The following is a 10451-nucleotide window of genomic DNA, read 5'->3' as shown; positions in this document are numbered from 1 at the left end:
TACACGTTATCACAGCTTTCAAGTTCAAGTTTAATGACGCATCACACGTCTACAGGTGTATAAGAGAGGGCGAGATTGTTGCGCAATCTTCCACGGATCGTTTCAAAAGGTATAAGCGTAAGAAAGGGACGTAAGAACAGTAGGCTAGTGTGCAAGATCCCGATTTTTTGCCTTTATAATATTGATTTAATTGTACTGTATGCACCTGCATTAACATTTAACAACTATTTCCATTGCTTAATATAAATGTTGTAAAACTATAAAGACTATAAATGCTATGCTACTATTGGAATACGGTATTCCAATTGTAGCATAAATACTTTCAACACAGTACAGTACAGGTGAATCCTTCATGTCCAAGCTATTTCACATTATAATTTCGGTTATGTTTGATTGTTTCTTTGTTTGTTTAGGCTGTTGTGATGCCATAACTAACTGATTTGAACCACATACACACACACACACACACACACACACACACACACACACACACACACACACACACACACACACACACACACACACACACACACACACACACACACACACACACACACACACACATATATATATTATTGACTTCAAGTGTTCAGGCATAAACTGTAATGTAACAAACACACAAAAACCCGCTCCATTACCATTAGTGGGCTACTGCAGTGTAAGCATGTAATGTAATGTATGATCAGCTATTTAGCAGTGACAGGCAGGGCCATGATATTCCCCTCGGAAAAGTTATTGCTCTCCGGCATAGCAACGCGCACTCTCCTCTTCTCTTTAAAGCGTCCGGATCGGGAAATCCTCAGATTTCGCCTGCACGTTTGCTGACTGAATCCTGGCTCTAGGAGGAGGAGGTCCCCCTGGAGGAGACCGATTTCCTCGGTATAAATGTTTTCCATCATGGACGAGGAGGGGATGTCCGGCGTGGATGCATGAGGGAGGTCTGCGTTACCTCCACTCTGCTCCGGGTCCGTCTCTGTGGACACCGGGGCGTTCCTGCGCCTCGCCGTGAAGGATCTCCACCAGGGTGTCGCTGCCATGGCAATTATGCTTTGACGAATCGAAGCCAATAACTTTGAACCCACTGCAACACAGACAGGCAGCAATAATGTTAGTCGAGAGTATTTACACACACGCGCAAGAGCGCACGCACACCCAGCTCACTCCATCATAGAAGGATCAATAAGAGTGGAAACTAAGTACAAGTACGCCTTTCATTACCGTAGACCTCATTTAATACTTTTTAATGTACAGTTATTGTTCTTTTTTTGATCATTAATTCTGCTTTTACAAATACTAGAATATGTCCAGCGACAGAAATTCTATACCAAGGTACCAAACTCTCTTAGCAAAAGCAAGCAAATCACTGTCAACTACAGTATTGACAAAAGAAATATGACATGCTCCGTCACACATCTCATCATATCTGATTTGTACAGCCGATACGTCCCAGCCAAACCCAATGTGCCCTTGTGTTATATAATAATAATTGATGTTGTAGACCAGCGGTTCTCAACCAGTGGTCCGGGGACCAACCAGTGGTCCTTGAGGGAGTTCCAGGTGGTCCCCATGCTATATATGATGGAGAGTTGGTAACCAAATGGACCCTTATTAGATCTTTAACTATATGAGAGCGTAAAATGAAACCAAACAGATCCAGTTAATTTTACGCTCTCGAGAGTTCAATTATTGTTAAACATCTCATTACTTAGTTAATTTACAAGAAGCCTACACAATTAGAGTGTAGAGTGTAGAATAATTGTTATTTCGATCAACATTTGCCTGTTATCTCTCCTATGGTCGTATACCACATCAATATAGCACGAAAAGAAAAAGTAGGCCTATTGGGTCCGAGAGGCTATAAATCTCATCGAATAGTGGTCCGTTGGCTAAAAATCAAATGCATAATAAATAATGGAACCTCGATAATATGAAAAGGTTTTGTAGAAGTCGTAGACTTACATGGTGGTCACGTTGATGCAGAGGGAAACCCAAGAGCAGATCTTCAGTCTTCAGGTTGAGGCTGTCACTGAGGCAGCTTCACGTTATCCATGTTTCCAGACAGACTGTCGAGGGACTATACTTCAGTATGGACCCACTGGTACACACTACACACAATGCCTCAGTGTTTCCTCCTGTACTTTCATCTGTTTATATATACTTGTATAGCCTCCTCCCGGCATGTACAAGCAAGGTCCCGCCCCATGCACTATCCCTGCATGGCTGCACCTAGGCAACAGGTAACAACTGAAAGGGTGTGTGGGAAAGTTAAGAGGAATTCCTTGTAAAAATGCCAGGCAAATTACGGGTACTTAAGACGGTTGGTTACTCACTCTCTCCATAGTCCTCTCGAGGGGATGATGAACAAGAGACTGAGCTGTGGGATTGTGTCATTTTTTAATTAATCACTTCCTACCTGTCACCCCTATTTAGGCTTTGTCCCAATCACCCCCCCCCCCCCAAAAAAAAGAAGAAGAAAAAAAATCATTAATTGTACAATTAAGTATACATCATGGTTTAAGTGGTTAAAACCAGCACGCAGAAAAGGGAATAAAAACAAATTCACAAGGGCATTACTTTTTGCACATAAGTTTTTACATCCTTTAATAAATTCTCATTTGATAAATTACAATCTTAATTGCAACCATCACAAAAATACATTTTAATAAAATGGATTTGTAGAAAGGATTCACTTAATTACAGCAAAACAAAAGTGAAAGGAACTTGGTTTGTGGTCTCACTAATAACAACGGTATACCAGTGTGGGCGAGAGTGAGTAAAACAAAACAATATATTAACTGCATGGGTCCAGGTCCTATTTTGAAATTTAAAATATTCCACAGTGCAACATGTAAATAGATTTATCTTTCTTCTCTTTTGACAAAATAGGCAGCCATTACTGTAAATTCTTCCACGGTTATTAGGTTATTATTCCAAACAAACGGTTGCCTGGCTAATGTAACAGATTCTGTGGGCCGGTCGACACACTCTCAACATCATGGCCACAAAGATCACGAGGCTGATAAAATGGCAAGAATAAAACATCTCTACAAAAAAAACCTTTGGACTCTTTGAAGAACAAAACAAAAAAGAAAGTGCTTAATGAGCCAGCAATAGTCTGAGCTCTCGTTATAGTAAACACAGTTCCAATATTGATCATGACGTGATTCAATTTGATCTAAAAGAAAATAAAACTGCTGCTCTATAAGTGAAGACAGTGGGCGGGACCCTTTTCTTAAGTTATTTTGGGGGAGGGGGGCATTTTTAACCATTATTTGACAAAGACAGAGTAGGTGAGTGACATGTAGCAAATGGTCCGGCCAGCCGGGGAATCCAACCAGGGACTCACTGTCAGAGATTTAAGTCCATAATTTATAACCACTCAGCTATCTGGTCTCGCCTAAAACAGCTTTTGATCCGGTGTTATATTATTATTAATATAATTTACTTAATTCATTCGAATTGCCTGCCCACCACCGCCACCACAGAGGTTGTGGGTTAAAATCCACGGTGGTGCATCCGGCTTTGTCGGCCGTCTGCTCTACACGGATACAATTGGCCGGGCGGGGAGGGAGAGGGTGACATTATTAGTCAGTCACTGCAGTGAAATGTATTCCTACAGGTCAGCAGGGTCATGGGGAGTGTTGGGCGGGAGGAGTAGGACAAACAGAAGACATAAAAAGAGGTAGACGCCTCTTCCGGGCTCTGGGGCGTGTGTTATTGAGAGAGGGGGGGCAAAATGTTCCCGAGATTCCTTTTACGAAGCATGAGCGGAAGCTTGTCAACCTTCCGCGAGCGTATTATACAACGTAAGTCCCGGAAAAGACGCGCTGTGATTGGGCCAGTAGTCAGTTGAGTGGCAGCGAGAGACGCGGAGGAGTCGCACGAGTGACGCTACTTGTGCAGCGACGCAGCGTGCCTTCAGCACTCTTCCTATGCGTACTTCCTCCCCCTGTTGCACACATATGGCTCCAACTAACTGCAGCGGCCAATGAGGCATCTATTTTTTGTTGAGTGGTGCAACCACTCCCTTATACGGAGTTATGTGTGTGTGTGGGTGGCTGGGTGGGTGCCTGCCTGTCTGCCTGCCTGGCTGCATACGAGCACGAAAACAGCAACCTAACACACATACAAACACACACGCACATATTAACTGTATATATGATGATTTCGGGTGTGCCAGTACAGTACAGTACAGTAGAGGGACCGCCACACGGTAACGCTGTCATTTCTCAACCGTTTTGGACGCGGGGCGGCTCGCCAGAACCGGGCCGGCACCCTGGGTGCGTTCCTATGGGTCTGGAACTCCCCCCCCCCCCCGGGAATCCCCACACGGAGTTGCACCACTCACTTCACACGGGTGTGATTTTTAATATCTATGAGGACAAAGGCCACTACGTCCTCTCGGTGGGGGTGGGGCGCCTTCTCACTGGCAGGCGAGTCAGTAGGATGCGACAGAGCTGACAACACAGGTGTGTGTGTGTGTGTGTGTATAATTGGCATAACGACTAAATTGAGCAGAAAAAAGGTGGTAAAAATGTATTGGCTACTCTAAAAATAAAAAAGTAAATTGGCAAAAACAGCCAATATAAGTTCACAATGTGTCACGGTGAGCTCGCACGTCAGCTATTTCCGCTACTTTTGCGTGACACTGCCACAAGATTAAGTAAAAAATAGGGCATTCATTTATGAACAAAGACAAAACCTCCGCCCGACAGTGACGATGTTCTTCCCAGAAGTAGATGTCGCACAGCTATTTGTCATGTCTGTCACACATACCTGGATAGTTAGTGGCACATTCTAAATCCAAGTTCTAAATGAACAGCACTGGCAAGTACTGCAGTTATAAATATTAGAGCTGTCCCGTGACTAGCATAAAACAAAAATAAAAAACAAAAACGATGGTCTTGACCGTAGAGAGAGAGAGAGAGTGTAGAAAAAACTCTGAATGTACAGTAACAACATGGGGAACTAAACGTCAACATTTAGCCAACTCCGACGACAAAACGGCTCATGCGAGAAAAACAGGCATTCAAGTTCCGACTTCAACCTCGAATGAATAGACATAACAACACTGACCACCTCTCTCTCGTCAGACTCGGGTGGTGCACGGTGGGCGTTTGGCTTCGATTTCCTCTCGTACTAACGGAATAAATAACTGTCCTCGTCTCGTCCTCAGAACAAGACGTCCTCGTGCTCCACCAGCAGCTGCACCACCAGCTTCTGTTGACGCATGTCGTTGAGGGTGAGCAGCGCGTTCTGCTCCGGCGGCTGCATTAGCGTCGGCCCGAACACAATGCCCAGGTTCTCCGAATTCATTAAATTGTCTTTTTCAAACATTGTCACCCTGACGGACGGACGGACGGACGGACGGGGGGGGGGGGGGTAAAAAGAAATACAAAATATATATTATTAATTATCCTAAGCCGTACAAGGTGGGGAAATAATCAAGCATTGTGCCTCTATACATGTGCATCTTTTCTTTTCAACACTACATCAGGCGATTTCACAAAAGTAGACATAACACCTGAAAATCATTGCAACTGATTATTGAAATGAACAAGTGATTATTAGAGTAAAAAAATAAAAATCTACAAAATAATTGTGTTTGCCAATGACTTCGCCGCATTAACTAATTATAATAATAATAATAACAATAATAAAACTATTTGTATAGCACCTTTCATAACATGAAATGCAGCTCAAAGTGCTTTACAGAGCAATCGAGAGAAAAAGAAAAGCAAAGGCATAAAACAACATTAAAATAATAGCAGTGAGAGGACATGAATACTACAACTCAACTCGACTAAAAGCAAGAGTGTAGAAGTAGGTCTTGAGCTGTGCTTTTAAAGTGTCTACAGAGGCTGCCTGTCGAAGGTACACTGGGGGTTTGTTCCGCGCCGTCGGCCCGTAGAAGCAGAAAGCTGCATCGAGTAGTAGTGGAGGACATGAGGGGGGGGGCATTATCTAGGCAGGCAGTCATGTAGTCATGTGCGAGACCATTTAGAGCCTTACAAAACGAGTAAAATATATCATTTTTCACTGACCTCTTGAGATGAGCCATGAGGTACCGTAGGGTCTCGTAGTGCGCCGGAGGCAGCTGCAGTAAACTGTCATGGATGGCCTCCAGTCTGGAGTCAACGTTTGGCGTTTCTACCAAGAAGAAGACACACCGTACAGGTCAGAGGTCACCTCCACTCGGTCCATGTCATGTCATCTCATCACATTTCATTTTGTTTCTGTGTACAATCTCCTGTTAACCCGATATGAGCTGTGAGACCAGGTTCTACAAAAATCTCTTCTAAATCCTGAAAGTTTCCTGAAAAACATACGTGTCTATAATCAGCGGCGCTCAATTCTTTTCATGTCAAGGACCCCCAAAATGACATGTATTTGGCCGCTGACCGCCATGTTTCAAGAACCCCCCCCCCCGCCAAGAAGCAAAGATTTGAGTTATAAATATTTATATCAAATTTTCATCATTTTTGAATAGCAAAAGTGACAAAATGACACAGATTTCCCGGCTTTAACAGGTTAACAACACAGAACGGCATTCTTCTTTTAGTTTTCTTATATAAGTTTTGTCTCATTAAAAATGAATAAAGTGAGTGAGAGGGCCGGGGCACATGCAGTCTCCCCTCTCATCCAATAGGAAAGCTGAGAGGGGCGCACAGGCTCCCCTCTCATCCAATAGGAACGCTGAGAGGGGGGGCACAGGCGAGAAAGCTCTGATAGAGTTTAGTGCCAGGCCAGTGGAAACTAGCTGATGAGCTCTTACTTGCAGCTTGGATGAATCTGGAGTACAAGTCAAACGTAATGACTGGGATTGGCAGGTCTCTCAAGTAGAGCTTCAAAGCACCGGCGATGATGTTGATGTCTGCGTAGGCATCAGCACTGATATCAGCCTTTTCACCGTCTGTTGATAGAAAAACAACAGAGCCAGTGTGATTTTAACCCATTTTGACCGGAGATCAGATTTAAAAAATGTCTTCTACATCCTGATAGTTTTCTGAAAAAGCTATGTTTCTATGTCAGTGGTTCTTTCGATTTTGGAAAGATCACAAATGTGTCCACGGCTGTCAAGACACCGTAGAAAAGACAGAAAAAGGTCACACCAACCTCGATCGAACGCCAGCCTCACGTCCTCTATGTGCTCCGAGAATCCAGACACGCGGTAGAGTCCTTCTGATTTCAGACCTACATGTGGGAAAAAAATTGAAAGCCGTCGACGAATCAATCAATGAACAATAGTGGCTTTAGCTCTTAAGTCTAACACAATCAGGACACACACACATGCACGCAAAAATCTTTTCAACTTCACCAATGGCAGAAGGAGATCTCTGTCACTACACTAGAGACTCCTACGGGATGGTCAGGGTGCATATTCATCCCCTATGACCAACTATAGCACATCGAGAATTGGCGACTAACAACTAAATTAGGAGACCCCAGGAGTCTCCCCAGGAGGCTAGGTTTCACCTGACAAAAATACAAACACTGTATGGGGTAAAAGGAAGGGGAGGGGGAGATGTTCCGAGTTAGGACGAGCGGTACGTTACCTCTCAGCTCGATCTCTCGGACGCACATGTCCACCACCATGGGCCGCGTGGTGTTGTGGGCCTTGACCAGCGTGGTGAGGTCACAGCTGAACACCTTCTTTATCCTGCGCAGGTCCGGCTGGCAGTCGCTGGGAACCAGCTTGGAGCACTGCTTGTGTACGTTCAGCCCACAGTCTGGGACGTGAGAGCATGTGAGAGAGAGAGAAAGAGAGGGGTGGCAAGAAGGACAATTACTTCATACTTCATTCAGACTCAATGCAACGTACTTAAAGGAACACTTTAAACAAATTGTCAACCGTGTCTTCGTATGATTAGCCGTCAATAATGCTGCTCATTCGAAAGACAGCACCATTGATGTCTATAGTTGCTCTGCTATCCCTGGCTATGTGGACAGTTCAGGAATGTGACCTACCCCAAGCTAATGGAAACTACGGCCTGAGGCGATTTCACTCCTCCTTCCGGGTAGGAACAGAGTGCATTCTGGGATGGATTGGGCAAAATCGTGAACACGCTGTGCCGTTGACTATCATTGCGCCGCTTGCGCGCGTTCACGTGTGAAACGTAGCGTTCACGTGTCATGGCCCCAATAACATGAACGTGCGCATCGATAGTCAACGGACCAGTTTTGGCTCGAGCTGCAATGACAAATTCGGCCACTATGTCCATTTCCCCTCAGGGTTTCTTCCCGGTGCCGTCTCTCTATTAATATATACTCTAAGGTCTTGAGAGACTAGTGAACACCCAATATGGAGATATCACGTGGATCTCAGGAGCAGGTGGAGTCTGTGTGGTAACAAAAAAAAGATCATTTGCGTATATAGGTAGTACTTCTGTGGCCCATAGTAGTCAGTGAACGCAAGAAAATGGCCGTCCAGATGGCTTGGCTGCCTCTGAGGAGGTGGAGTCACGCCGTAATAAAAGAAGGTGAAACGTTCCATCCTGACAGCCGCGACAAAGGGCTTGGCAGGGCCGGAGATGAACTGCCCCGTCAGACAACAGAGCAAGTGGTTGAGTCAGTGTAAGCTGGCGTGTTCCCTGCAGTCAGTCAGTCAGTCAGTCAGTGCACTCACCGTGTGCCAACAGAGGACAACAGGGGGGTCTGAGTGTCACTATTGTAGCTGTAGTCATGGAGGGGGCGTTGGGCAGAGAGAATGAGAGAATGACTGCTTGTGGCACCATTGACAAGAGACAAGAGGGAGACGCCTCAGGAATGTGTGTGTGTGTGTGTGTGTGTGTGTGTGTGTGTGTGTGTGTGTGTGTGTGTGTGTGTGTGCGCGCGTGCGCATGCATGTGTGTCTGTCTGTCTGTCTGTCTGACTGTCTGGAGGTGGCCACCCTTTTTGGATTGATTGACTTTATTAGTCACAATTTCGCAACAGCAACCCATGAGGTGCAGTCAGGTCACATTAGCTCTAAAAAGATGACAGAAGAGAAGTCCTATGGGGACTTCTTTCCATTGTGGTCCTATGTATTCAATTAATCAACATGGCATAAAAAACTGCAACATAATCCATGTCAATGGATTGATTCTGTCTCGCGATGGAAACAGGACAGCCACACAGCCAAATCTGTAATGTTGACTGAACTTAAAAAAGAAAAAAAAATCACACCCTTGTGAAGTGAGGGTGTTCATCATCATACGTCGTCATACATCCTCTCGTTCTCGACCAATGGCACATCTCTTGTGTTTGCACACTTTTGTCTTCAATGCTATAGCGCCCCTCAGAAAACTAATTTAACACTCAGAGAGTTGAATGAACACCATGGAGGTGACTGTGCGGTCTCATATTTAACACTCAAAGAGTTGAATGAACACCACAGAGGTGACTGTGCGGTCTCATCCCTCGTCACACGGCCAGGCAGGCAGCGTCACCGCTGACTGACTGGGGACCTGATTCTGAGCTCCTGCTGCTGCCAGAGAGAAAGAGGGACTATGTGTGTGTGTGTGTGTGTGTGTGTGTGTGTGTGTGTGTGTGTGCGTGCGTGCGCATGTATGTGGAGATAAGGAGGAGTAGAGAAAAGGAAGAAAAGGAAAGCGGAAGAGAGAGGGAGAAATAGAGAGAGAGAAATAGGAGAAATAGACAAAGATAGAGAGAGAGAGAAAGAAAGAAAGAAAGAAAGAAAGAGAGAGAGAGAGAGAGAGAGAGAGAGAGAGAAATAAATGGAGGAGACATAGAGAGAGAGAGAAATGTACAGAGTACAGAGAGCCCTCTCCTGTTTCTCCCACAGCACATGGGGTGTCTGATGACACCAGTGTTTGCCCCGAGGCTTATCAGCATGGCTAACGCCTGAACAACACACACTCTGTCTGGGAGAGGAAGCCAAGCAATAAACACATCAATGTCAGGGCTGTGCGTCTGTACGTTAATGAGACAGGACCGGGGTCTTGTGACCTCCGAGGAAACCCCACGCTGACCCTGTTTACGGCAACAACAAGCCGTCCATCTGATATCCGTTACTATCCTTAGACACACCGGCCGCTAAACGCTTCCATAGGTTAGCAGCACGCCTATAAATAATACCCTTACTGGGTTTTAGGCTGGCGTACGTATACGGTACGACGTCGATGCGTTCACGTCTTTATTTCTACAGCGTGGCTCTCTGCACGCAGGCTATAGCCGCATATATGACAGGGTTCTGTGTGTCTTGTGTGTCCGGAGCTAATCTCGCAAACCGCTGGGACTGATCGGCACCATACTTTGCAGGCATGCTGCCAGTATAGGCCACGGAAGTACCTAAAATTATTTCCCCCCCGCCGCATTTCATACTTTCTTTTAATGTTTCAACTACAATTCAAACACGGTTATCAAAAAGGTGCACAGCACACCGGCCCTTTGTGCGGTTCCAACTTCCAGCCAACAGCATAAACCCTAATTAAATAAGACAAAATGTATAG

At 45.2% G+C, this 10451-nt stretch overlaps 2 protein-coding genes across 3 annotated transcripts in view; both read right to left on the bottom strand.

Moving 5' to 3' along the window:
* Positions 1–686: 686 nt before the first annotated feature.
* LOC308318708 (proline-rich protein 15-like) lies at positions 687–1037 on the bottom strand (the record flags this gene model as incomplete). Its single annotated transcript, XM_080768333.1, has 1 exon — positions 687–1037. One exon carries the CDS (start codon positions 1035–1037, stop codon positions 687–689), a length of 351 nt encoding a protein of 116 aa, XP_080624459.1.
* A 1533-nt stretch (positions 1038–2570) lies between these two features.
* chn2 (chimerin 2) overlaps positions 2571–10451 on the bottom strand; it is a 62200-nt gene continuing 54319 nt past the window's right edge. For both annotated transcript variants that reach the window (XM_080767914.1, XM_080767915.1), the window contains 5 exons: positions 7557–7730; positions 7117–7194; positions 6776–6913; positions 6045–6150; positions 2571–5344 (listed from right to left, as the gene is read on the bottom strand). In XM_080767914.1, the coding sequence (XP_080624040.1) occupies positions 5173–5344; positions 6045–6150; positions 6776–6913; positions 7117–7194; positions 7557–7730 (668 nt within the window). In that variant the 3' untranslated portion in view covers positions 2571–5172. The remainder of the gene's footprint in view (positions 5345–6044; positions 6151–6775; positions 6914–7116; positions 7195–7556; positions 7731–10451) is intronic.

This window comes from Protomyctophum bolini (genome assembly GCF_963924005.1).
Source record: "Protomyctophum bolini genome assembly, chromosome: 7".
Lineage (NCBI taxonomy): Eukaryota > Metazoa > Chordata > Actinopteri > Myctophiformes > Myctophidae > Protomyctophum > Protomyctophum bolini.
The sequence above is the reverse complement of the archived record's forward strand: the minus strand, read 5'-3'. Positions and strand labels throughout refer to the sequence as shown.